This window comes from Camelus ferus, chromosome 2 (genome assembly GCF_009834535.1).
Source record: "Camelus ferus isolate YT-003-E chromosome 2, BCGSAC_Cfer_1.0, whole genome shotgun sequence".
Lineage (NCBI taxonomy): Eukaryota > Metazoa > Chordata > Mammalia > Artiodactyla > Camelidae > Camelus > Camelus ferus.
Window position 1 is genome coordinate 49,414,765 of NC_045697.1, and position 27,197 is coordinate 49,441,961.

General features: G+C 44.2%; 1 protein-coding gene across 2 annotated transcripts in view; it reads left to right on the forward strand.

Annotated features, from left to right (window-relative positions):
- PPEF2 (protein phosphatase with EF-hand domain 2) overlaps positions 1 to 27,197 on the forward strand; it is a 41,396-nt gene that overhangs the window by 3,500 nt on the left and 10,699 nt on the right. The window contains exons 2-13 of one of the 2 annotated variants that reach the window (XM_006176321.3): positions 3,829 to 3,951; positions 5,954 to 6,218; positions 7,526 to 7,663; positions 11,762 to 11,889; positions 12,044 to 12,101; positions 12,950 to 13,125; positions 14,441 to 14,555; positions 15,731 to 15,777; positions 16,581 to 16,747; positions 17,203 to 17,239; positions 17,333 to 17,482; positions 25,980 to 26,354. In XM_006176321.3, coding sequence (XP_006176383.1) covers positions 7,609 to 7,663; positions 11,762 to 11,889; positions 12,044 to 12,101; positions 12,950 to 13,125; positions 14,441 to 14,555; positions 15,731 to 15,777; positions 16,581 to 16,747; positions 17,203 to 17,239; positions 17,333 to 17,482; positions 25,980 to 26,354 — 1,308 coding nt within the window. In that variant the 5' untranslated portion in view covers positions 3,829 to 3,951; positions 5,954 to 6,218; positions 7,526 to 7,608. Of the gene's footprint in view, positions 1 to 3,828; positions 3,952 to 5,267; positions 6,219 to 7,525; positions 7,664 to 11,761; positions 11,890 to 12,043; positions 12,102 to 12,949; positions 13,126 to 14,440; positions 14,556 to 15,730; positions 15,778 to 16,580; positions 16,748 to 17,202; positions 17,240 to 17,332; positions 17,483 to 25,979; positions 26,355 to 27,197 lie in introns of those variants that run through there. The other variant, XM_032457830.1, reaches the window with a different exon arrangement.

The following is a 27,197-nucleotide window of genomic DNA, read 5'->3' on the forward strand; positions in this document are numbered from 1 at the left end:
TGCTGTAAAACTGGCCAGACAGCACAGACTTGTTAAAGCACCCAAACTGGTGAAGTGAGTTCCCCAGTGACTATGAAGTTCGAGGTGGGGTTCACTGGGTGGAGATAGTCTTTTCTAATAGAATTTTAGCCACAGAAGAGGCAGTCGCCTGTCTATGAGGGGAAACTTCAGTTCAGTGAGAAAACAGACAAACCACCACCAAAACATTTATATCTGTGAGATGGGGAAGCTGTAGGAAATCCATTTGCCAACCTCAAGTGGTCTATTGGGTAATTTAAAGTGTCCTGAGCTAGTGAGGATAGGTTTCCCAGGATTGTATTTTAAGTGGGTGTGGCAAACAAAGTAGGTACTTTAAATGACTTTATTAATATTTTCCCACCAATATTGATTTATAAGGCTTATGTTTTTATCAGTAGACCAATGATCCAATGCACATGCAGTACAGTTGAACAACGTGATGAGGGTTAGGGGCACCAACCCCTCTGTGCCGTTGAAAATCTTCATATAACTTTCTAGTCGGCCCTCTGTATCTGAGGTTCTGCATCCGCCAGCCGCAGATTGTGTAGTGCTGTAGTACGTATTTATCCAGAAAAACCCTGTATGTATAAGTGGACCCCTGCAGTTCAAACCTGTGTTGTTCAAGAGTCAACTGTAGTCAGTAACGGGAATTTTAGAGACTGGCAGGACTGGTCATCATTTGGTGCAAACCAGAGCCCTCTCTTTTTACTGAACCAATAGTGGTTAGCTTTTTCCAATATTGTTTTTCCTTTTCTAGGGCCAATTGTTGGGCACCTCTAGTCAATTTTTCTAGATTATCATTTAGGGGAACACCTTATTGGAGGTTTGGTTGTTGGTTGCTGTGAGAGCAGCATTTTTAATGGCGATATCAGCAGGGTGGTCCCCTTTAGCTTCCCGGGAGTCAAGTTTGGGATGCCCAGAACTTTAATGATAGCCAGAGTGGCTAGTTGATGTATGGCGTGTAACAAGTCTTGACTCTCTGGGCCATTTTAAACTTTATCCCCATTAGATGTAAGGAAACCTCGCTGCTTCTGCAATATTCCAAACTCACGGGCTCCTCTGAAGGTGTATCCACTATCTGTATACATGTTTGTTGTTTTGCTCTTGGCTGAAATATAGACTCGAGTATGAGCATATAATTCAGTTTGTTGTGCCAACACAGCCAAAGGCAATACTGCTGCCTTGGTGACTTCAAAAGAAGTTGCAATTACACACCCAAGACAGTAGTTACCATTTTCATCTTTTAAAAAAGAACCATCAGTAAACCATGAAATATCACCATTTGATAAAGGGGTTCCTTACAAATCATAATGGGGAGTCAAGAGCCACAGTTAAACTGTCATGAGGAGTTTTGTCAGTAGAAGAAGGAAGAAGGGTGGCAAGGTTAGGGTTATTACAGCAAGCAAGAGTGATGCAGGGTGCAGTCAACAAGAGAATTTCATGGGGAGTAAGGAGTCTTGCTGAAAGGTGTTGGGTATGATAGGAATCCAGAAGGGCTTTCAACAGCATGAGGAACAAAGATGGTCAGAGAGGAATCCATGACTGTTTTTTGGTGGCCTTGACCAAAAGAGCAGAGTCAGGAATGGCTCAGAGGCAAGGGGGTATCCTTGTGCCGCAGGGTCTAGCTGGGGTACCCTTTGGGTGATGGCAGTCTCTGTGCTTTTGAATAAGCACCCTGAGGGCATTTCACTGCTTTTCATAGACTTAGAGGAAATGAGGAAGTTGGTAATTAGGGTGTCCAAGGGCAGAGGGATTCATTAAGCTTTCCTTCAGGGTTTTAAAAGCTAGATCATCCTGATCTTCCCAAATAATAGGATCAGGCTTATGTTTTTCAACAAGATATATATAGGGTCTGAGCCATAAGAGGAAAATTTGGAACTCAGTTATGACAATAGTCAACTAAGCCAAGAAAGCCGCATAGTTGGCATTTAGTTTGGGGCATTTAGTTCAGGATGCTGTGAAGCCTGTCTAGATCTACGTGTAGTCCTTGTTCTGAAATCAGGTGTCCTAAACGGCAAGTGCGAGTTGGAACTGTAGCTTTTCCTTGGAGGTTAAAAGCTTTAACAGGGGGATGCCATCTTCCTGTGGGGAGGCCTAGGAAGGGGAGCAGAGAAGCAAGTCATCTGCATATTGTAACAGGAAACTTTACATCATCTAAATAAGCTTCTAGGGTTTGTGAGAAGTAAAAAGGGCTTTTAGCTAAACCTGGGGCATTACTGTTCAGGTGTATTGTTATCCTTCCCAACTAAAGGCAAAGAGGTATTGACAGACCTTGTCTCCGGGGAAGCTAAAGAAGGCACTACACAAATCAATCACAGTGAAAAACTTCCTTTCAGTAGAGATGGGAGCTGATAAGGCGTGACAGTATTGCAGAGACTGATACAAGGGATTGTAAACCCCTGGGCTCTATAATCCTCTGTGATTGGTCTGATTCCCTGTAAGCTCTCTTTATAGGGTATTGATTAATTCTGGGGAGAGTCTTTGAGGGTTCAATTTGGATTTTTTTAGCCATCGCTTTGTTTTATTTTTTAATTAAGATATAGTTAACTTACAATATTATATAAATTTTAGGTGTACAACATAGTGATTCACAATTTTTAAAGTTTATACTCCATTTATAGTTATTATAAAATATTGGCTATATTCCCTGTGCTGTGTAGTATATCCTTGTAGTGTATTTATTTTATACATAGTAGTTTGTACCTCTTAATCCCTTACCCCTACCTTGCCCCTCCTCCCTTCCCTCTTCTCACTGGCAACCACTATTTGTTCTCTATATCAGTGAGTCTGTTTCTTTTTTGTTATGTTCTCTAATATGTTTTATTTTTTAGATTCCACATATAAGTGATATCATACAGTATTTGTCTTTGATCAATCTGGATTTTGACAGGAGGAGCACTGTGGGTTCTGTCAATATCTGATGAGTTCATCCATAGAGATGATGGCATTTGGCCCAAGAGGGGTGAATAGTTAGAATCTTTGACATCTGCTTTTGTGTTGTCAGAGACAGAGCAAATAAATGATATCAAAGAGGATTCATTTGACCCGTTGGACTGGCTATTTTGGCTATCATTGTCAAATTCTAAAATTATTTCCTTTTTCCAGGAGAAAGGCATTTCTGCATGATATTTGTCAAAAAATCTCAGCCTAATGGGATAGGGGTAGAAGTTAAAAACCAGGCACGTCATGTAAAACTTACATTAAATAAATTCGTGGGCTTTTCTCCTGTTACTCCATCCCTTTCAGTTTAATTTTCAGACCCAAACAGGGACATTAAAAAGGCTGAGGAAAACTTTTTCCTCTAGTATAAGGCATTTAAAATAGTCAGAGTCATAGCAGCCAGGGACTAGGGAGAAGGAGAAATGGAAAGTCACTAGCCAACAGGTATAAACTTTCAGTTATGCAAGATGAGTACATTCTAGAGATGTGCTGTACAATTTTGTGCCACAGTTAACAATACTGAATTGTACACTTAATTTTTTTAAGAGGATAGAGCTCATACTGTGTTCTTATCACACAAAAAGCAAAAATGAATTGTTTTTTAAAAAATATGGCGGCTTGGCCTACGGTGGTTGTATAGGAGACGGAGAGAGTTGATTTTTAAAATATTCTATCTTTTAAAGCATGCAAGTAACATATGCCTATTATAAAAATAAACCAAACAGTTCATAGTGTAATCCGTGGCCTCTCCTCCCCACTCAGAGGTAGCAGTCTCTCCAGCAGCACTGCCTAGAGATGACTGCTCTCTGTATTCACCACAACTTCTTTAATGCATTTATGTCTTAACACGTAGATTTTATTTTTATTCAGGTATGGTGAGGCGAACAGATCCGGAGAAGATTGCCATTGAAAAGATAGCTTATTACTTCCAGTTCCCAAAAGGCGAGAGGCACACTGTGGCCACTCTGCAAAGTCACAGGAGAGAACACCGAGGTTGGTCTCAAGGAGAGAGAGAGATGGGGGAAGTGTGAAAGAGCCTTTTTGTGGTCTTTGAGGGAAGGAATATCTGCTGACACAGGGTAAATAGGCTAAATAGATCTAAGATTGGCTAGTTTGAATAATTTCATTGCCCCTAGTTGTCTGATACTGGCCCTTCATGATTAGGGCTGTGGGTATAGTGGCCCTGAGCTGTAAAAGCCAGTAACGAAGGTGGTTGGGGGTATGGGCTCTGGATTGGTTGGTTTGCATATGAAAGTTGTTTTCAGAGTCCTTTGCTATCTCACAGGGAAATATATTCAATATCTTGTAATAAACTATAATGCAAAAGAATCTGAAAAAAGTGTATATATATGTATATTCATATATGTGTGTGTATATACATATATATATAATCTGTGTGTGCATATGTATATATATATATAATCTGAATCACTTTGGTGTGCACCTGCAACTAACACAATATTGTAAATCAGCTATATTTCAATAAATAAACAAACAAACAAGCCTCATGCTGTCTCTAGGAATCAGCGAATCTTGGGAGGGGCATCCTTCTCTTTACCAGCAAGGCCCCAAGATGCCAAAGCTTCAATACAGAGACTAGAAAATGTGACTCATACAATGTTTTCTTCCAAATTGAGTTCAGATTATATATATTTCAGCAGGTTGCCTTTTTCACATAGATATGAACATCTTTTCATGACAGAGGCTATTGATCTACATTTTAAAAAGTGACTACACAGTATTCTGTATAAATGTATGACAACTTATTTAACCATTCTATAATTTATGAACTTTTAAGTTTTTTCCAGGTTTTCATGATCATGAACAATATGGTAGTGAAAATCCTTGGCACTTTTTATGTGGGTGTATAGTTTTATAAGATAGTTTAAAGTGGAATTTCTGGACCAAAGGGTTTACGTATCACAAATTTGTAATTTAATAGATTAATTACATAATTTAATCTCAGTTAAAATTTAATCTAGTTTAATTCCACAAAAGTGAAACAACATTTACATTCCCACCAGTAGTGTATGGAGAGAGCCTTTTTTCTCATACTCTCAATAAGACAGGATTTTATGTCTTTTAACTTTTGGTCAATTTGGGGGAAAATGTTAGGTATCAACCACTAACAAAAAGTGAGCCAATATGAAAATATCAGACAAAAGAGAATTCAAGGCAAAAAGGATTTAAAACAGCAGGGGGGTATTTTACTTTGGTAAGTCCAAGAAAATAGCCATGAACCTTCATGAATTATATTACCAATGTCAATGTCATATGGTTCAATCTAATATTCAGTTACCTAGCTTTAAAACATATAATGCAAAGATTCAGAAATACAAGGATAAATTGCCAAACCTGTACTTATCATAGAAATCTGAAAAATACTTTTTTTCCATAGATGGGCAGATCAGAAAGAATAAATAAGGATAAAGAGGATTTGAATAACATAATTAACAAGCTTGACCTACTAACTACATGTAAGGAAACAGATTATAAGTTTCTTTGTAAGTCCCCACAGAATATTTAGTACTTACCAGCACACACATGAACATCTTAGATTTATTGAAAAAGTACGTTTTCTGGGAATATATTAAAATATTAATGGTTTAGGTTATAACCTCAGGAAAAAGTGTCCATATTTGGAATAAGCAAGAAAAGGCAGGATGTTTCAATCAAGTGTTGCAAACAGAGAAAAGCCAGCCACAAGGGAGAACGCCTCGGCCCCTGCATGGCTCAGGCGGGGCCCCTCGAGCTCTGGGGCCCCCAGGCCCATCTGTCTTGTCAGCACTCTTCTGTTTCTGGGTTAAAGAGCTCAGCCTTCTCAGATGTGGCTTGAGAAACACAGCCTCCTAATGTCATAATCCAGGAGAGTAAGAAGACTTAGAAGTGGGGATGGGGCAGGAGTGAGCAGCAGAGAGACAGTCTTTAGGGCTTGGGCGTGGGCGTGAGGGAGACACCCAACTGAGCAATCTCCCCCTTCAAATCCTCATCCCAGGCCTGATCTGACTGAGGTCAAGGGCTGCCTACTGCCAGGAGGCGGGGAGCCCTGAAGGCTTGGCCAGGGCTGGGGATATCACCACCGCTGCTGTGAGGAGGTGTGCAGGACTAGGCCTGCACCTTATCTATCAGACTCCAGACCTGGAAGAAATCAGATCATCCTGGGATTGCTCAGCCAACTCTGAAGACACGATGAGGATCACACCTGTGTGTTAAAGACGTTTCTGCCTCGTTGTGGCTCATAGTGAAAAATTCCAAAGAAGGTAAGAGCTTTCTTTACAGCCTAGCATACAGAATTGAGTCAGACCATGAGGACAACAAATTCATGTTTCACATGGGAAATAGATACAGGTTTGGCTTGAGGACAGAGGTCACAGAAAGCCTCTTTGTTAGCTCATCCACTCACCCAGGGAGGGTCTTTGCTGTGTATGTTTTGAAGTCTTCAAGTCCTGGATGATGAATCTTCCATTTCTTGGATTCACTTAGTGGGCACATAATTACCTACATTAAAAAAAAAAAAGATAATGTCAGGTACAGCTAATACTAAGTCAAATCCTGGAAGGACAAGGACTCTCTTCCATGTGGTGGAGATATGCCAGTTAACCTGGGAAGATGGCTCAGCTGGGGCATCACCAGCCAGAGAAGCAGTTAGTCATTACCAAGAGGTGCTGATTCAAGCTTGATATGGCCTCAGAGTTGAAGAAAGGAGGCAAGAGAGATGAGGCTGGAGGTGTAAGCTTTAGGGAAGTTGAGTTCTATTTGTGTTATGTGGAGACTGAGGTGCTCCACTGAAAGTTTAATGGGAAGCTGGGTATATGGGGCTGAAGTTTAGGGATAGTCTAGGATGGAGATGTAGATTTAAGAGGTAGGAAGTGATCGTTGAAAATGTGAGAGTTGATTAAGTCATCTAGGAAGTATATTTGGAGTGAGGAGGGCAGACATTTGAGACTAGAATACAAATAAATTCGACATTTAAGGGATGGATAGAGAAAAATGAGCTTAAGAAAAAGACAATAAATAAAGAGGTAAGAGCAAATACAAGAGAGTCGCATCATGGAAGCCCAAACAGTAGAATTTAAATCAAGGTGTGACTTATGAGATGGTGGCCTTGCTAATCTGACAACTTAAAGACTGAAAATTTGAAGCCATGGGAGACATCAGCATGAAAAGTTTTGATCAATAGTGAGAATGAAAAACATGATTGTAAGAGGAATTAAGGAAAAATAAGTGATCTACTCAAGAGAAATCTGGATGGGAAGAAAAGAGAGGTTAGGTTATAGTTTGAGGTCAAAGGATGATGATGATGATGAATTTCTTTGAGAATAGACTTCAGTATGTTTTTAGCCTGAAAAGGAAAAGCTAGTAGAAAGGTTGAAAACAGGAGAGATACGAGATGACACTTTGAGGGGATTTTTCAAGGGAGGAGCATCTCATGCACTGAGACTGGGGAGGGACGGGGAGGATGCAGTCACATGACAGCTTTACATTTTTTTTAAATGACGTGGGAGGCAAGGTTCTTAGATAATTTGGTCTACCTGCACTAATGTTCTGCCCAAATCTCCTATTGCAGACTCCCACTTCCTTTTGTCAGCAAACAGTTCACTCTCCTTTGGACCTACTATCTGTGTCCTGCAGAAATATCGTCCTTACGCTATGGGAAGTGGCAGCTCCACCCAACATCATTTTGCTTTCCAGAATGCAGAGAAAGGTATGTGCTTCCCACCTCCAGACTAACTGTGGGTACCCCAAAGTCCACATTGCATAGGGAGGGGCATCTCAGGGTAGGCAGGAAATCATTACATTTCTCCTGAGGCTGACTCTTGAATATCAGCTTCTCCTCCTTGTGACATGACCACCAGAAAGCTCAGCTGAATATCTTAGGACTGAGTGAACTATATTTAACAGAATTAAAATTTACTGAAGGAGTCAGTGTTGTCCATTGGGATTTATCCCAAAGTACACATATACAAATGAATGAAATAGGATTGGCAAAAAGGGGATGAAAGAGCTCTCCAGGTAGAGGCCACAAAGGTCATGAAGAGAGGTGTATTCAAGGGGCTGAATGGTCTGAAGTGAATGAGCTGGAGGATGCCATAACACGGGGCCGCTGAGGTTTGCAGAGCCCAGGCCACTCAGGAGCTTGTAGGATTTTTAACTTTATCCTAAAGGCATGAAGAATCATGGAAGAATTCAAAATAGGTAGTCCCATATAAAAGACTTAAGATTTGCATAGAAAAAGACCCTCCTGGCTTCCATGAAGAAAAGATTAGGGGAAGGGGTCATCTAAGCAAGAGGCGATGATGCCCTGGTCCCGAGTTGGTGGCAGTAGAGATGGAGAGAAGAGGGTGAATTCCAATAATATTCAGGAAGTGGAATTGACAGGATCCACCTGATGACATGTAAGGGGGTAAGGGGAGAAAGATGCATCAAGAATGACCTCCAGGTTTCTAGGTAGCAAAACTGGGCAGATGATAATGCCAATGACTGACTAAAGATAATGGAGAAGAACCAAGTTTGAGTAGAAGGGAGATGATGAGTTTATACACGCTGGGTTTGAGGTGCCCATGAAACATGGAGGTGGAAGTGCTGAGTAGGCAGTTACATATTCAGATCAGGATTTTGGAAGAGATGTTGGCTGGAGATACACACATTTGGAAGGCATCAGAGTATGGGTGATTGTTGAAGCCAGAGGTCACTGAAGTAGCCTAGAGCGAGAGGGGACAGGTCAGAGACCAGGGCCTAGGACACAGCCACAGGGACTTAAGCATCAGGTGGAAAAGGATGAGCCAGTAAGGAAGGCGGAGGAGAGGCAACCAGAGATGCAGGAGGAAGCAGAGGAAATAGTGACAGGACCTCGTTTATATGAACCTAAGCATCTTTATAATAAGCTCCTGGCTTCCTTGCTTTCTAGTCTGGCAATTAGTCCCAGGCTCACCTTGCATATTTTGGGCTCCAGACCAAGAATAGCTATTTCTCCAGGGTTTGGGATTTTCACTACCAGGTTGGTCATTATTTCCTACACCTTTTCAGTGAACAGATCTCGAAAATATGTATTATTTTCATAACCAATTTATATTTAGGATTGCAATATTTTTACTTAACAACCTTGATATTCATATATTCATATCTCCTTTCTCTTTATTAAAATGTTTTTCTGTAGTGATATTTATGTGGTATTATTTCCTTTGTCCTACAATACATAAATAATTTCAGAATAGTTATAACAATACTCTTGTAACAATATGATTACTGAAAACTCTTTAAGATTTCTTTGTAGTTCTTTTTGTCCTTTGGGTATATCTGCTAGGGATATACAAAGTACTGAAATTTCAAGTCATTTGAAATAACTCCTTTGTGTGTGGTTATGCCACCTACTTATGCAGGGTTAAATTCACTTGTTTTGCTTTTGATTTTTTAGAGATTGATATTTTCCATTTTGATTTAAATTTGGTTTATAATTTTGTAAAACATTTATACAATTCCCATTCCAATGATCTAGTGCTGTGCAGCAAACTGTCCCAAAACTAAATGGTTTAAGACAACCATTTTATTCTGCTCATGATTTTGTGGGTCAGAATTTGCAAAGGGCCCAGCTGGATGGTTTGCTTGTGGTCCTCACGGCAGCTGAGGCGGGAAGTTCTGCTTTCAAGTCAGCTCTCCACCCAGCATCTGGTGCCTCGGTGCCCCTTGACCTCTGTCTCCCCATGTGGTTTCTTTGTCCTTAACATGGAGTTTTAATAGCCAGGTGTATTTGTAACGTTCACCATGGGATTTAGTCTGCACAAGGCTGCGTAAGAGTGGCCCGAGCATGTTGTGTTGCACTGTTGAGAAAAGAAGCTCGGTAGAGGATCTTAAACTATCCTACACCTCACAGCGCCCATCTCAGTGAAAGGTAATACAGGCTCTAGATAGAGGACTGGGAGGGAGAGACAAAGGGAGAAACAGAGGTGCTGCCCATTCTCCCTGCCCTGAGTAGCTGAAGCGGTACTGAGGATGTAAGTCTGTCTAGCTGGTAGCACTTGCTTTATAATGCTTGAGGCAAAGGGTTAGCAAACAGCATTTCCGCCGAGACTTGAGGTGGTGATGTTCCTCCACGTTGCTTATACTCGGCGCAAGTGAGAATCCCGCGTGGAGCTCGGTACACCTGCAGACTCCTGGGCTCCGTGTAGGGATTCTGACGCCGCAGGTCTAGGGTGAGGGGCAGATGTCTGTGTGTTTCCCATGCCCCCAGAGGGTCTCACTTGAGGTAAATAGCACCTACTCTGAACGGGAGTTCACAGAATTCCGTCCTCAGCCCTTGCTGTATTTTGAGTGCCTTTGGGACCTACTTAATAGGGTGACATTTCTTCCTCACAGAAAATCAAATCCTTGATTGGATTACATTCCTCTCAAGTTCTCTTTCCCCCTCTGCTATTGTGCCCCCTCTTAGGGCAATCAGTAAGAATGCCATTAGCTCTCTAATGCAAGCTAAGTATATTAAATCAGTCTGTCTCCTGTTCACGAGGTTGACCTGAGTGAGCGTGCAGGATTTCCTTTGGATTCCGGCTTTATCCACAAAGGCTCCATTCATCACCAGCAGCACATTCATGGCCAGGAGCTTAAGGAGGATCTAATGACCCATGTGGACAGCTGCCCTCTTCTCTGGGCGGGGCCCAGGGCCTAAATTGACTGCAGGACACCATCCTGTGGTACAGGGTCACCCGGCATAGGTCCTGGCAAAAGGAGACGCCCGAAGACAGCCCACCGATTGGACAGTCAGTGCAGTCAGGGCCGTATTGTGGTGGGGACACTGAAAGCTGCAGGGGTACGGGGACGGCAGGCACTCACCACCACCTGACGTCATAGTTTGGGGAACTTGTGTGTGCGTGTGTGTGTTCTGCCCAGTCATCATCTCATTCATCTCCTTTTCAGACAAGGACACCTACAGCCCAGGAAGGTGACTTGGCTGAGGCCACATAGCTGGTCAGGGCACTTCCAGGCCCAGAACCAGACTACTGATACAACATCAAAATGTCCTCCCCACCCTCTCACCCTTGCATCATCCACTCTTTTTTGTGTGTGTTTGAATATGTTTATTTAATTTTTATACAATTTTAAAGCTTACTTTCCATTTTCAGTCACTACAAAATAGTGGCTATATTCCCCGTGTTGTACAATACATCCTTGAGCCCATCTTACACCCAAAAGTTTGTGCCTCCCCTTCCCCCACTCCTGTACTGCCCCTCCCACCCCTCTCCCCACTGGTAACCACTAGTTTGTTCTCTGTATCTGTGAGCCTGCTTCTCTTTTGTTATATTCACTAGTTTGTTGTATTTTTTAGATTCCACATGTAAGTGATGTCACACATATTTATCTTTCTCTGTCTGACTTATTGCACTTAGCATGAGGCCTTCGAAATCCATCCATGCTGCTGCAAATGGCAAATTTTCACTCTTTTTTGGCTGAGTGGTATCTGCATCATCCCACTCTTCAAGGATGCTGCATCCTTGCAACCTCTCCAGTTTCCATCTCCTCAGAATCCAACCTTTTCTATCTCTACACATATAAATGTTTGCATCAAAAAGTGGGAATTCCAATAATCCTCCAGTGACATTAGCGTAACTAATAGGTAAGAATGGAGCTGGGGTGAGGGCAGGAATGAAAAAAGCACCCTGACCAGCAGTAGGGCAAACTTCCTACTAGTGGCAACGGGTAGTGCTTTCCCCACCATCTTGTCCCCACGTTACAGTGGGAGAGGCATCCCCAGCCTCCCCGCCAGGCCCAGGGAGCCCCAGCTCACAGGCTTCCTTCTCCATCTGTGTCACAGCCTTCAAGGCAGCGGCCCTGATCCAGAGATGGTACCGGCGCTACATGGCCCGCCTGGAGATGAGGCGGCACTGCACCTGGAGCATCTTCCAGTCCATAGAGTATGCTGGGCAGCAAGACCAGGTCAAGGTATGGTGCAATACGGGATGGGCCACCTCCAGCTCTGCCTTCCATCCCCCGGGCAGCAAGGCCTAGATGCCCAGGAGGTGCAGCTGATCTGGACCACTGTTGGGTTCTCTTTTCATTCGTCTGTAAAGCCATGTCTTCTTGGGTTCTTCTGCAGCTCCACAATTTCTTCAGCTACCTAGTGGACCACTTCACCCCCAGCAGTCACAACGAGAGTGAGTAGGAACCACCCCCGGCACGTCATCCTGTCTCGGTCAAAGGCGGATGCACACGATGTGACAATGTGAATCCAGCGACTGAGCCAGGGAATGAGCGAGGAGGCTGACAAACAAATGGTTCTCCCAGAAGGACACCTGCAGACGAGAGTTGGAGTGCAAGGAGTTTACTTGTTAAATACAAGAAACACTGGTGGGATGAGGAGGGAGAAGGGAAGGGGTTCAAGAAAAGGGAGGCAGTCAATAAAGGGTAGGTTACTAAACCTGCAACCCACTGTGCCTGGGAAATAGTGCAGAACACGGCCTAGGAGGTGTCCCACCTGAAGGCAGAGGGAACTGGGGTCTTTATATGTCAGCTCCTGAGAGTCAGAGTAGGAGGCTGCTGGGAGTGGCAAATGGGGAGGGTTGTTAACTCCGCACTTTCCTGGCCCTCCAAGCAGGGCTCTCTTCAGAGCCAGGAAAAAATCCCTCAGGCGGAGATGCAGGGGCAGGCATTTGGAAATTAACTGCCTGAACAGCACTGAAAGTCTGAGGCATCTGCCACGACACCTGCACTTGCCTGTGAACCCTTTTTCCACCACGGTTTTCCCTTTCCTCCTGCTTACAAACCTAGGCCCCTAAATTTCTGAACTTTCTAAGTCAATGAATAGAACTGACATCATAAGATAACCACTTTCCCACCCATCCTACTTTGTCATCACTTCGCCGCTTCCTTTCTCCTCTCCTGTGTTGGAGCCGATGCCAGACTGGCCAGGTCCCACTTCAAGCACAGTCCAGGGAACGGATTCTGTATTGCCCGTGACTGCAGGTCTGATCATAAGCCGGCCCACCCTTTCCATCCTGACTAGGGGACTTCCTGAACCGCATGTTCACTGAGGAGAGATCTCCGCAGGACTCTGAGATGGAGAAGAGCAGTGACTATGAGTCCATCGAGGTACCAGACAGTTACACGGGGCCTCGCCTGTCCTTCCCGCTCCTTCCCGACCATGCAACTGCCCTGGTGGAAGCTTTCAGACTGAAACAAGTAAGCTCCCCCCGGGGGACCCGGATCCCCACCAATTCCACGTAACACAGGAGGAGAGCAGACTCGATGCCGAAGAAATGGCCCTGAGGGTAGGATGTTTGTGTCACGGGTCCATTAGAGAGATTCCACTTGCCCTTTTCTTAGCCGGGAACTTGTGGTTGATCAGCCAGTTTTTATGTGTTGAAAGCCCATCCTCCTAACATGTAATCACTTTGTTCATTTATCCCGCAGGTGATTACTGAGTGCGGCTGTGTGCAGGCACTGCTCTAGGCACTGGGGATATAGCGGTGACCAAGACAGACACAATCTCTGCCCTCATGGGGCTGACATTCTAGGGTGGAGAAGGGCCATAAATAGTAACAAATAAGTAAATTACATAATATATTAGGTGATAAGAACTATGTCAGAGCATAAGCTCAGTTCTAGGTGGCAGAGATAGATGCCAGTTTTACAAGTGGAAGGCGTCACTGAAAAGGTGATTTCTGAGCAGAGGTCGAAGGTGGTGAGAGCGTGTGCTGTGTGGGCGTCTGGGGAAAGCCTTCCAGGCAGAGGGAACAAATGGAAAGATCCTGAGGCAGGAAGGACCTTGCCTGGACCACTCAGAAACGGCAGAAAGGTCCTTGTGGCTGGAGAGGAGGGACCCAGGGGACAGCTCTTAGGAGCTGGAGGCAGAGAGGTGGGTTGCGTGGACTTCCATTCTTCTGAAAGTGATGGGGAGACATTGAGCACAGGAATGATATAATCCAGCTTGCTTTTTAAAATAATCATTCTGTTTGCTGAATAGAGTGTAGGGAACAGAGGCTGAATGAGGCAGGGAGGCCAGTTAAGGGACTACTGCCATAGTCCAGGCAAAAAATGGTAGTGGCTTAAAACCCTGGTGACAGGGGTGGAGGCGGTGAGAAGTGGTCAGACTCTGGCTTTATGCCAGATTTCAGTCCTTCCCCATGTTCATGTGAAGATAACTCACTGCGGGAGGAGTTGGGATGGCTTTCCCAGTAACGTCAGGGTGACTCATGCCGTCAGCATACACACACTTATACACACTTGGCTGAGACAGTCATGTGTTTCTCCAGAGCTGAAGGCATGGAAGGGTCACACAGCACAGACGGGATCAAGGATATCGGTTCGGTATTTGGGGGATGATGAAAAGCACAAACAAGGCAGAAGATGGTGAAAAAGGATCTATGCATAGGGTCCCAGGAGCAGTTGACTAGGCTCACTTTTGGGGTCCAGGGTCATTGAGCAGTAAAGTTGAGGCCCGTCTTCCCTCACGATGCATGTTACTTTGTACCCTCCTTCCTCATCCTCCTTGTAGAGGCTGCATGCTCGCTACGTCCTGAATCTTTTGCACGAAGCCAGGAGACATCTGGTACAACTGCCGAACATCAGCCGGCTCTCCACCTGCTACAGCGAGGAGATCACAGTGTGTGGTAAGAGCCAGTCAGAGACGGCTCTCCGTGCTGGACACGAACCAGAAAACTGCCTGTGATGGGGGAGAGGGCCTGACGGCCACGTGGGCAGGCCAGGTTCATATCTCCACATCGATTACATTTACATATTTACTCCACAGTTATTGAAAGGAGAGGTGGCCTGTGGGACCAGACCTGTGGGGTGAGATGGCCCAGCCTCCTCCTTACTTTCCAAAGAGATGCAGATTTGACCCCAAACTCATGCTCTCCATTCAGAACAAAATCTCAGCAAATAACCAGACCATCCCTTGTTAGAAGACAATTTATTTATTGTATTCGAACAGGCCTGAATGCCTAGCATTATTCCTTCCATCCACGTGTATTTTTCTTCCAGAAAGAAATCCTGTGAATGTCAGTCTTCTCTATCTCCTTGTGTTTTCAGTGACATTTGAATACCCGTTATAGGCCGACACCCCACAGTGGAACTCAGGGGAGACTGTAATGCACCAGGGACTGTAAACCAGCACTTCTAAGGCCACATGCAGCCTGGAAATATGTCTTATCTGCCTGAAAATGTTCTTAAGTTTCTAAAGTTAACTTCCAACATTGGAAAATTGGAGATGTCATACTAAAATCCAGATTTCCAAATTCTTGAAAAATCTTGTAACTCTGGCCCTTAGGTGAGTAGCAGCTTCCTACTTTAGATGAGGCAAGACTCTCTCCAGTTCTCATCCTGGTTTGCAGCCCTGCACTATTTGGTCCCATTTTGCTTCAGTCAAAATATAGGTCATTGTTGGGGGGAGGGTATAGCTCAGTAGTACAGTGAATGCTTAGCATGCAGGAGGTCCTGGGTTCAATCCCCAGTACCTTCATTTAAAAAATTGTCGCCACCCCCCATAAAGGTCATTTACTGTTTATGATAGTCACACAGAAGAAATATTGTGCTTTCTGCTTTCAACATTAACTGTCCCATCAGTAAGGGAAGTTACTATTTATCCCCATCTTACATGTGGGAAAACGAGTAACCGTAAGTTTGTCAGGTTTTCCTGAATATTTTCCTTCTAATTTAAATTGAGATATAATTACCATAACCTTGTAATAGTTTTTGACACACACTGGGTATTTTCCTTTTTATAGTAAAAACCAGAAACTGGTGAGGACCAACCAAAACTGACATTTTTTTCTGTCTTTGTTAGGAGATTTACACGGCCAGTTGGATGACTTAATATTTATATTTTATAAGGTATGAATGCTCAAATTAAGTTCCTGTCTTGCTCTGAGGCTTACTTCAGAAGTTCAAGTATAGTAGCTAGTAAACAAATGCTTAAGTATTATTGGGGTTTCAAAATATTTTAATATTTGCTACTATGTAGAAATGCATAATGTAAAATCCATCATTGCATTATATTCTAGTGTATTTTTGTAAACTGTTTTAAAAATACAAAATCTCAAGTTAAAGAGAATCATTATTTGGAAAAAAGAAAATTCATAACTAAGTAAACAATTTCCTTTATTACCAAAGCAACTGAGAATTATTTTCATGTTTATTTTTAATTATCAAGTACAGAGTATATAACAAGGCATATATTCTATAAATGTAGTATTACTTTGTATCTATACACACACACACACACACACACACACACACTCACACACACACTGCACTTCTGACCTATTGTCTTGTTTAATCCTGAGAAATCTATGGCCACTATTGTTTTTAGTGCTAAAGAGAGAGTGGCCAGAACTTAAAACTGGCATTGGAATTACAAGATCAGTGTCCTTTGCACACACCAAATGACAACACCACGGCTTTGGATAAAGCAGCTATTTTGGTGAGCATGTCATAACCTCAGCCTGGCTAGAAAGTAATTACGAGACCAATAGAAAATATTTCCATCTCTTAACTGACATTTCATGTTTGGAAGAGAGACAGCACAGAACTGGCTTTTAGACCTGATGTGACTGTCAGATGCTCATTGGCTTGACTTGATTTCCTGTTCCCTTTCTTCTGCTGCCTCTTCTTGGACCTGTCTCCTTGTTGGGAAGAATGGTCTCCCATCACCAGAGCGGGCCTATGTGTTCAACGGCGACTTTGTGGATCGAGGGAAGGATTCCATAGAGATCCTGATGATTCTCTTTGCCTTCATGTTGGTTTACCCAAAAGAATTCCATCTTAACCGAGGAAACCATGAGGACCATATGGTGAACTTACGGTACAAAGCCAAACAGGCTTGGGGATTTACTTTTTGTGATTGTGAATAGGTATTTTACCAGAGCTTATTTGGTAGATGCCTTTTTAAAGCAGTCTTCCAATTTTATAAAGTGGAATGCACAATATATACCATTTTGAAAGATTTTTTTAATTTACACTTTATCCTACTATTTTAATGATTAAATTTGTTTTCACATATCCATATACTTTATCATGTAAACAATAATATAGAACACTATGGAAAAAGTAGAAAATACAGATAAGCAAAAGAAAATTAAAATATCCCATAACTTCTCTACACAGAGATAATGTTACAGCTGTAAACATTTTGGCAACTATTTCTCAGTCTCTTTTCTATATGTGTGAGTAGATGCATATTGAACATACATTTTTTATAAAAGTGCAATTGTGCTGTAACTATTGTCACAAAATATCTATTTTTCCTTCTAACTGTAGATACGGCTTCACCAAGGAAGTGATGCAAAAATATAAGGTACATTGCCTTTAAAAGCAAAAGTTTCTTAGTTCAGATAAGTTGAGTGAATTATTTGACACTTAATAATACCTTGTTGATATCATTTTTCAGATACATGGCAAGAAAATACTTAAAATACTACAAGATGTGTTCTGTTTGCTTCCGCTGGCCACTCTGGTTGATGAGAAAGTCCTGATTCTTCATGGTGGCGTGTCAGACACTACTGACTTGGAGCTCTTGGCCAAACTAGACAGGCACAAGGTACTGACTGAGTGCTGAAATAGTGCAGATTTCACCATAATGCCCAGCATCACTGCCAATATAAAATAAATGTCATCCTGACTCCATGGTGACTCCAGTTGACCAATAAGGGATGTTAAGAGAATCCGTTAAATCATTGAAAGGAGAAAGCTTGGGACTCTACAGCTGGAGCAAGTGCGCTGTGATCAGTTAGTGTTTGCCATGGACATGACAGTGGGGAGTGGCAGCTAGTGCCATCTGTTGGCCATCCTTGATATGGGCAGTTCTGATCACTGCCACCTGACGTGCCTCCAGTTCCTAAATAATTCACATCTTCAATTAAACTCAAATGTGTATTGAGTTTATCTGCCTCATGCATGGAGGATGCTATTGGCAGATACAAAGATGAGATCACCTGCAGTTAAACTCAACAACTATGTTTTAAGTGCTTACCAGGTGCAAGGGAAGTGCTAGCCAAGATACAAAAATACCCAGAGATGGTGCTTGCCCTAAACAAACGTGCAATAACCAGCAAGGGGCAGGGGAGAGTGAAAGCCAGAATATGTGGTAGCCCCATACTGATAGGTCTCTACTAAGAGGTCTCTATTTTCTGTCTCATTTTGGAGGTGGGAAACTAGAAAGCAAAGATTTCTATTTTCTTTTCATCACAGGCTCTCACACTTGAATGGTATCTTACAGCCTCTCTCCTCTAACTGCCCATCCGCACAGGAATCCCAGCAGTTAGCCTGAGCAATTCCAAAGACAGAACTCATTACACAAGCCAGGCTACTTTGGGCAACTCTAATTGACATAAAATTCTAAGCTATCTGAGACATAAATGAGAGTATGGCTTTAGAGTCTAACAGACCTGGGTTTGAATCTTGGAACATGTACTTCTTGGAACATGTTGTCCAGGGCCAAGGCTCCTTAAGTCTTGTTACTCTGCCATCCTTAGGGTGCCTGTCATTCCCATGCCCTCATCTGCACAGCTCAAAGTGGCTTGCCACCACATCTGTGTTTCAAGCAATATGACAGAGGAAGGGAAGGGAGACTATTCCTGCCCTTTAAAGACACAATGAAGAAGCTGCATGCTTCTCTTCTGCTCTCGTCCCGCTGGTCAGACTGTAGTCCATTCCTGTAGACAGGACGTGGTGGTTCTTAACTCACGTGTGATGGATCCATGGCTTAATTCCCTTCAGCTTCACCAAGGAATGAGTCATGTGTAGCATCTCATGAGGTCTGGCTCAGTGAGGATGCAGCTGGTCTTCTAGATGTTTATTCTTCCAAGATTTCCACAGGACTTGGTCTCTAGGACAGAAGTGGTGCAGGGAACATCTGTGGGAAACATTAACTTGCTAGAAGCAAACTGATGTATAGCAGAGTGGCTTCTAGTGATTCTACATACCTGACAGTATCTAAGTTCCTTAATTTGAGTTCCTTCTGGATCTCAAACCATGTCTGGAACATAGGAAGTCTCTCTCACACAATGTTTCATAGGGGCGCAATTGGAGTTTGCTTTTAGGGGCTACCTTCACTTAAAGCCAGGCAACTGATGAGGCTTCATCCCAGGTTAAGTTAATCTCCTGACAAATTTTAGCTAGAGTCTTTTTGAGAGTAAAATTCATCTTTTCCATCTTGCCAGTAGATTGGGGTCGCCAAGAAGCTTGTCATTTCCAAGGAAGGTTTAAGGCTCCAGATACTTCTTCAGTTATTCCTGCTATAAAGTCCCCTCCACTGACACTCCAAATGGACATAGGTAGCCCACACTTAGGAATTATTTCTTTTAGTAGGACTCAAACAATGTCAGAAGCATTTTCACTGGCAAGGAAATGCTTCTACCCAACTGGTAGAAGTGTCCACAAGTACTACCAAGTACCTAAGGTTTCCAGTGGCTCTGCTGGTTAACGGCAGTGGCCCAGTTTTAGGATTACTTTTAGCACAGATCGTGCATTTCTGTGTCACCATTTGAATTGTCCTTTGCATGTTTGATCCTATAATGAATGTCTGAATCCACTGGAGGGTGGCGTCTCTCCCATCATGGGTACTCTGGTGTATATAACTTATAACCTCTTCCATCAGGTGTTCAGATCCAAGGACCTTGCCTTGTCTATTATAAACCCACCATTCTTATACTCAGCATCCTGAGAATGGCCAGGACCCCAGTCAGATCCCCACTCATTGGCCCTTTCCAAGCCTGCAGGAGAATACATTGGATAGCATATTGTCAGATCCACATTGGGGATCGGGGCCAATATTGCGAATCTAGGTGTTTTAGTCCTGGCTGCTAGCTTTGCTACTTGACCCACTAGATTATTCCCTTGAGCAGTCAGACAGTCTGATCTCTGATGTCCTGGACAGTAGACAAGAGCTAATTCTTTTGACTCCATGACAGCTTCTAATAAGGTTAAAACTTCCTTGGCATGTTTAATTCCCTTCTTCCCTGTAGTAACAGTCCTGTCTGTCTCCAAATGGCCTCATGGGCATGGACACCAAGAAAGCATATTTTATAATCAGTGAAAATAGTTACTCTCTTATCCTTACCGAGAGAGATGGAGGGCTCTCATCAGGGGTGTAGGTTCTGCCTTTTGCGCGGAGGTACCTGAGAGAAGGGCTTCTGCTTCCAGTATCTTTTCATGAGTCAACCCACACCTGGCTCTGCATTGTTCCTGGTCTGTGAAGCTCCTCCCATCTGTGAACATCTCAACGTGTTGGCTCTCCAATGGCTGGTCCAGCAGGTTGAGACCACTGGAACAGACCTGTTCAATTAGCTGAACATCCGTTATGCACAGAGTCTTCAGTATTCAGAGCAAAGTGGCAGGATTCATGGTGGAGACTGCTTTCAGAGTAACAGTAGGATTATCCAATAATAATAGTCTGATATTTTCTTAATCTTCCTGAAGCTAACCAGTGTCCTCCCTTCTGTTCTACGAGGAGAGGTAGACAGTGTGGTAGGCTGTCCTAGTGTAAATTTCTCTGCTTGTAAAATATCACAGGTAGCTGCCATCGCTCGAAGGCAAACTGCCCATTCCTTAGTGACAGTATCTAATTGCTTTGAGAAATATGCAGCAGGCATCCTTATGCTGCCCAGGTTCCATCAGGACTCCAAGGCTGATTCGTTATCTCTCATGAACAAGTAAGTCCAGGGGCTTTGTGGTATTTGAAGACCTACAGCAGAGGCAGTTAGCAGTTTTTCTTTGATAGCCAGGAGTGCCTTATGGCATTCCCCAGTCCAATCTAAAGGTTTACTGTCTCTTCCTTTAAGAGCTTCCTAAAAGGGTTTTGCTATGAGTCCAAAGTTGGGGATCCAAATGCAGCAGAATCCAGTTTTTCCCAGGAATCCCTGCAGTTGCCACTTAGCAGTGGGAACTGTGGCCCTGGCTAGAGATTCTCTCTGGCAGGGAGCAAGTCTCTCTGTCCTTGTGAGAGTTCAAAACTCAAACACTTAACAGAGGACTAAGAAACTTGTGCCTTCTTCTTGGACACCTTACAGCCTCATTCAACCAAAAGAGTTCAAAGTCAAAACCATATTTTGGTCGGCAGTGTCTTTGGTCTTACAAACAATCAGAATATCATCCACATACTGGATCAGGGCTCCCTCATTTAGTTAAGTGTCCCTCAAAGCTTTTGCCAGAATTTCTCCAAATATTGTGGGGAAATTTTTAAATCCCCAAGGAAGTACTGCCCAGCAGTGCTTTCACTTTTGTATCTAGATATTCCCATTTGAAAGCAAACAATTCTTGGGATTCAAAACCCAAGCAGATACCAAAACAGGCATCCTTTAACTCCAGCATGGTAAACCAACAAAAGTCTCAGGACAAGCAGTGAGCAGAGTGGATGGGTTAGGGACTACTCAATCAATATCTTCTACAATTTGATATCTTACAATTTCTTAAGTCATGAACAAACTGATAATCATCTGTGCCTGGTTTCTGGACTCGTAAAACTGGAGCATTGTAAGGTGACTGGCAGGGGCGTATTAAATCATATTTGAGGAAGGTGTTTAGCAGCGGTTGAACTCCATGCTTTGCCTATTCCTTCAACAGGTACTGCTTTAAATTTGGATTTTTGCCCCAGGGCAAATCCTAACCTGTATGGGTTTAGCCATCTTGGCTCTCCCCAGCCTCCCATACGCCCAAACCTCCAGACTCACCTTCTGCAGTATTTCATCCAGAATGGTTGCCGGTGTTCTCTTTGGGTTGGCTCAATAGAGCCTGCAATGTGCATGCCTTCTCTGGTGGTACTTTAACGTCTATTCATCCAGGTACAAAGGTAACCTTGGCATTAAATTTACTTAGTAAATCTCGTCCCAGAAGGGGAATGGGAAAAGCTACCCTTCAAATGGGTTTTTCCCAACGGATGGTCTAGCAGCAGAAGTCTTTTTCAAGGTTTCCCAGATACCCCAGTTACTAACATAGTCTCAGAAGAAAGTTCAGAAAGCCAGGTATTTAAAACTAAGTGGCCCCATATGGATCAGAAAATCCAAAAGTTGACTTCCCACTGTCGTAGTTACCCAGGGGTCTGCAGGGGAGATGCTGATGGGCTCGCTGGGATTGAAAGGAACCCCTGGGACCCGTCATTCTTGATCACTGCCATTCTCAGCTTGGGCACCTGGCATGCCACCTGTTGTTTACCTTTTCTGAGAGTTCTGTTTAGGATGGGACTCTCTTTTCTGCTGTCGCTCCTGTTTACAGTATACACACTGGTGGGTCTCACTATCAGGTGCCACACTTGAGTGGAAGCTTGGGGCTTCCTAACTTTTGCTGAGTCCCTCATGGGGCTCCTCCCTGTGTTAAGGCAGCCACAAGCAGAGTGGCCTGTTTCCTTCTTCACTGTTCCCTTTTCTCCTGAACCTGGTCTCTGCCATTAAAAACTTTAATGGCATTTCATCCAGTTGAGACATAGGCATCCTTACAGCCCTTTCCACCTTTTTCAGTTTCTTCTGTGTATGGGGGCGGGGGGTGCGCTGACCAGTAAGTGACATATTAACCATGTTTAAATTCTCTGGGGCCTCAGGCTCTGTAACTGTATACTGCCTTTAGGCTTTAAAGACCTTTCTAGAAATTCTGAAGGATCCTCATTCAGTTTCTGTTTTACCTCCTGTACTTTATTAAAGGCTTGTTTTGTCCCCTTCTTTTCAATCTAGCAAGAAGGCAATCTCGATAATGTTCAAGTTTTGACCTATCCTCAGCATCCACATCCCAGTTAGTATCTGCTGTTAGTCCAGCTATGCTTGCTGCAGCCCACACTGGGTGGCCAGGGAGGGGTTTCTGTATGAAGCCGATCTATCTCCTCCCCAGCTTCATCCAGCATCATTCTACATTCTTCTGAAGTGAGGAGGGTGTTTAATACATTTACCCAGGTTGCAAAACATCGATTAAAAACATCTGCTCAGGCTGGGTTATAGGTTGCAAAAGTCAATGAAAAAAAGATTTTCCATTCTCTTTGGATCATCTCTGTAGGTTCGTGTTTTGTTCTTCCAATTAAATAAATGCGAAGTAGGAAAAGGAGAGTGGAACCAGGTCAATCCCATTGGCTGCCCAACTCAGAATTCACACCCTCAGTGGGAACTTACCTGAACAGATATTGCCCCTTATGAGTTTGGGTAGATCCTTGGCCAAATCGAGTACCCTGCTGGGTATGTTGGAGACCATCCCTATTTCTGGATCCTTAGAGATCAAGGTGAGGGGCCCAAGCCTGAGGCTCACGTGCTGGCAATGGAAGAGCAACACCGTCCCGTAAGGGGGAGGAGGAGCAGTTGGGGTGTCTGACCGAACTAACAGCAAGGCATCCTCCTTTTCATTAAAATCAAGCAAAACAGGTTTCTTTGCCTTCCCTTCCTATTGGATCATAATCTTACATTTTCTTTGCACAGGTTTATACTGATACAATAATAAAAGACTGTACGTAAGGTATTTCATCCCATTTTTCTTCCCATTTACAAAATAAATATAGCTGCAAAAATCTAAAGGATATTGTGGCCATGCAGTGCTGCCAAAAAAGATCTCTTCTCCATGGATTCATAACTGAAAGTCTTCTCAGTTTTGGAAATGCAGCCAGAGGGCTACAAACGGGGACGGAATTAACATTTGCCATTTCGAACGGGCTTTGCTTCCAGTGGTCACCGCAACAGAACCTTCGCGAGGGTCCTTGCTGCAGTCGCCGGGAGGCCGAGTCCCCAACTGCCAGTTCTTAACTATTAAGGCGGAGTAGACAGAAAGTCCTTTCAGGACTGCCAAATGGTCTAGGCACAGGGGTGTTGCTTTAACAAGGTTTCTCACCCAAAAGACATATTGCAACCCCAAAGCTGTCTCTTCGCTGCAGAATGAAACTAAGCACTGAAAGTCGGCGGCATCTTGCAGGGAAGTCCAGGGGAACGGTCCCTGTGATAGAGGGACCAGGCAGCTGCTTGGACTTGTCCACAGGCTCTCAATACCAGCAAGGGGCCGAGAACCTGGGGCAAAAGCTTCACCTGGACTTCCCTCCTGGCTGGCAGATTTGTTACTGAACCAGGTTCCATTTGCCTGATGCATAGCAAGCTATGAGGCTGAGACACCAAGGTCTGCAGCAAAGAGAGGGACAGAGAACAAATCTCAGCTCAGCCTCCCCGAAGGCAAGGGGCTTAGGGTATTTATGGGGTAACAAAGAAGCAGGGCGGTCTGAGGCGTGGGGAGCGTGGGGAAAGGTGATTGGAAAAAGGTGCAGTAATCGTGGTTTTGCGCAGGCGTAACTAGGCTACAGGCACGTTCAGAAGGTCGCCAAGTGGATGCGCACATACTCAGTTGGAGGGTGGGTGGTCCCATTCACTCTTAACTAGTTCAGCTCAGACGAGATGCAGCTGACTCCAAGTTCCTGAAAAACAGCTCAGGCAAACATATTGTTTAGGCTCCGTGCTGCTTGGAGGACATGCAAGTCTGCAGCAACAATTAAAATGACCTTGATTAGTGAAGGCAGGTTACAGGTGAAATGGATTTCACTAATGTCACCCACAGTTTCAGAAACTCAGAGAAGCAGGGGCTGCGTAGTCAGGTATCCAGATTCCGTCCTGGTGCAGTCTTAGTATCTCTGTGCCTCAGTTTTCCTACCTGTATTATAGGTGAGGATGCTGCCTCCTAGGGGTGTGAGGGCTGGGCAGTTAATTCATGTGAAGCTATAAATGAAGATGCCATCTCACAGGGGTGTGAGGGCTAATCAACGAATTCATATAAAGGGCCCAGACGGCACCTTTTTGGAAAAGGCTCAATACATATTAACACCATTATTCTCTATACATATCAACACAATTCTCCTAAAGAACCAAAGTCAGGGATGCCTCTTGAGGCAGGTACATCCTTAAAATGAAGTTACCTGGTGGGGTGAGACCGATGGACTGGCCCCTGCTGTGACTTAGCAACGAGGAGAGAAGGAGGTGGTTGAGTCCGTTCACATCTTGAGGACTTTCACACTCTGTGCGCAGAGCTGAACTGCCTAGGAAGTAATTAGTACTTGTCCAACGTCAGAGAATAACCTCTGTTCTATTCTCTTCCATCTGGAACCCTCTTCAAACATCAGTAAGGCACTGCTGAGCCACTCTGAGTGTCCGTCTTTGTTCCTGCCCGTAGGCAGTCCACACTGGGACGTGGCTTTCTTGTACCACCGTCCTTGGATCTATTTGCAGAAAGTTCTCACCCCTTGATTACGTACTTGCACAGAGTTCCCTTTGTGAATCAGACCTTTACCTTGATATCCCTGTGGATCCTGTGGCCCTCAGGCACGCTGGGACGGCTGCTCTCTCCTTTTGCTGGATGCCACAGCTCTGCTCTGTGACCTGACCCTCTCCTGCTGTCAAAATTCTTTCCATTTGTGTCTCCATTCTCTGTCTAGTCCCACTACCATGATTCTGAGTCAGAGAGAGGGACCACATTCAGTCCCTTTGGCAAGAAGAGTATCTTCCAAGTTAGGGCCAGGCTTCCTCCGCAGGTAAGATAGCACCTCCTGTAAACTGCCATTAAGTGCTGCCTATCCCCCAGCAAGCATCAAATTTTTCCCATCCCAACATTTCTCAACCACAAGCTGCATTTCTTTGCTTTGCTTTCATACCTGTGGAACAACAGGAAAGTCAATACGGGCTCTCCTTGATGAGACAGGTGCCCCTTCTCACCCTTATCTAAAAATCACTAGGTTCCTAGAAACAATGACCTAGGTTAGCATTTCTCCAATTATCTGTGGTAGAAGATCAGGTTTCATAAATTTCTAATTTGTCACAGATCAATGCTTTTGTAAAATACAATAAAAGTGAGCTACTAGAAAAATGAAATACAAACGAAAAATATAAGCCCACTGACCTTGCGCTTGAATGTCGGCAATATCAAATTGCTACAAAAGCTTCCAAAGGCTTACACCCAGTTCTGTGCTGCCCTTGCCATGGGCCCGGACAAACCATGGAGCCCAGAGTGAGGAGCGCTGACTTGATGCCAAAATGCTGCTCAGAAAGGAGCAACGGTTTTATTCCAACATCTGTATCTCTTCTGGACATTTTCAGATCGTTTCCACCTTGAGATGCAAAACGAGAAAGGAGAATAAGAAACCGGCGGAGGAGAAGGGGAAAAACAACCAGATGAGCTCTGCCGGGAGACCCTCCCCGTGGTTTCTCCCCCAAAGTCGCTCTCTCCCCTCCTCGCCTCTCCACCCCAGCGCCCACAAGGCCGCCAGAGCTGGGCGCTCCTCCAGCGTCCCCTGCAGCGTCGCCCCGGACCCCAAGGAGCTCTCCCGGCAGGTGCGGCGCTCCGTGGACCTGGAGCTGGAGAGGTGCCGGCAGCAAGCGGGCTTCCCAGCGATCGAGGAGAAGGAGGAGCCCGTGCCCTCGGCATCGGAAGCGGAGGAGCAGCTGGAGCCCACGCAGGAGGAGTGGAGGCAGGTGCGTGCGGCCAGGCGCTGCTCCCGGCAATTCGGCCGCCGTCGGGAGGGACCAAGGATTTCCAAAAGCGAACAATTTCCTCCTTGCATGTAAATTCAGTGTTTTCTTCCCCGCCCCTCTTTCTCTCTTTCCCTCAGGTTAGAACACCCCAGAAGGAAACTGGTCTTTGCCTAATGACTCATAGACTTTAGAGTTTTATAAAGGATGGGAAGATGAAGCAGGTGGGCTCTATTGCCTGAGTAGACTTGGTTTAGTGAGCTAGCATTATTGGGTAAGAAGGTAAGCCACCCTTTATTGGATGCTAATATATATATATTTCTGCTAATATATATAATATATATTTGACATATATATGTCAGAAAGATGGCCACTGTGGCTCAAGGTCAAAAGGGCTTCAGCAGATTCTATTCTGTTTTCAGGCAACTAAAGGCTTTCCCAAAATCTTCGGAGCTGCATCACATGGCACCCCCTAGCTGCAAGGGAGAGTGGGAAAGCAAGTATTTAGCCAGGCACACTGCCATGCCAAATACCCCAGTAAGTGTTCTGTTAGCAAGGAAGAGAAAGAAGAATGGATATTCAGTAGGCACGCACAGTACTGGCCCAAATCGATGACTCTGGCGGCCAAATGGAGGGCACATTTCACTGGGGCAAGACTGGCAGGGAGACTGCTGTGGTCCAGATGGGAGATGATGCCGGTGATCTTGTGTAGTAGTGTTAACAAAACTACGTGAACTTGGTGGTGGTGTTCAACCACTTTGACCTATAAAAATGGCAACTAAAGCTTCATTCAATAAAGAGAAGAGAGTTCAGAATTATTTAAGAGCTAAAATTAGCAGAACTCAC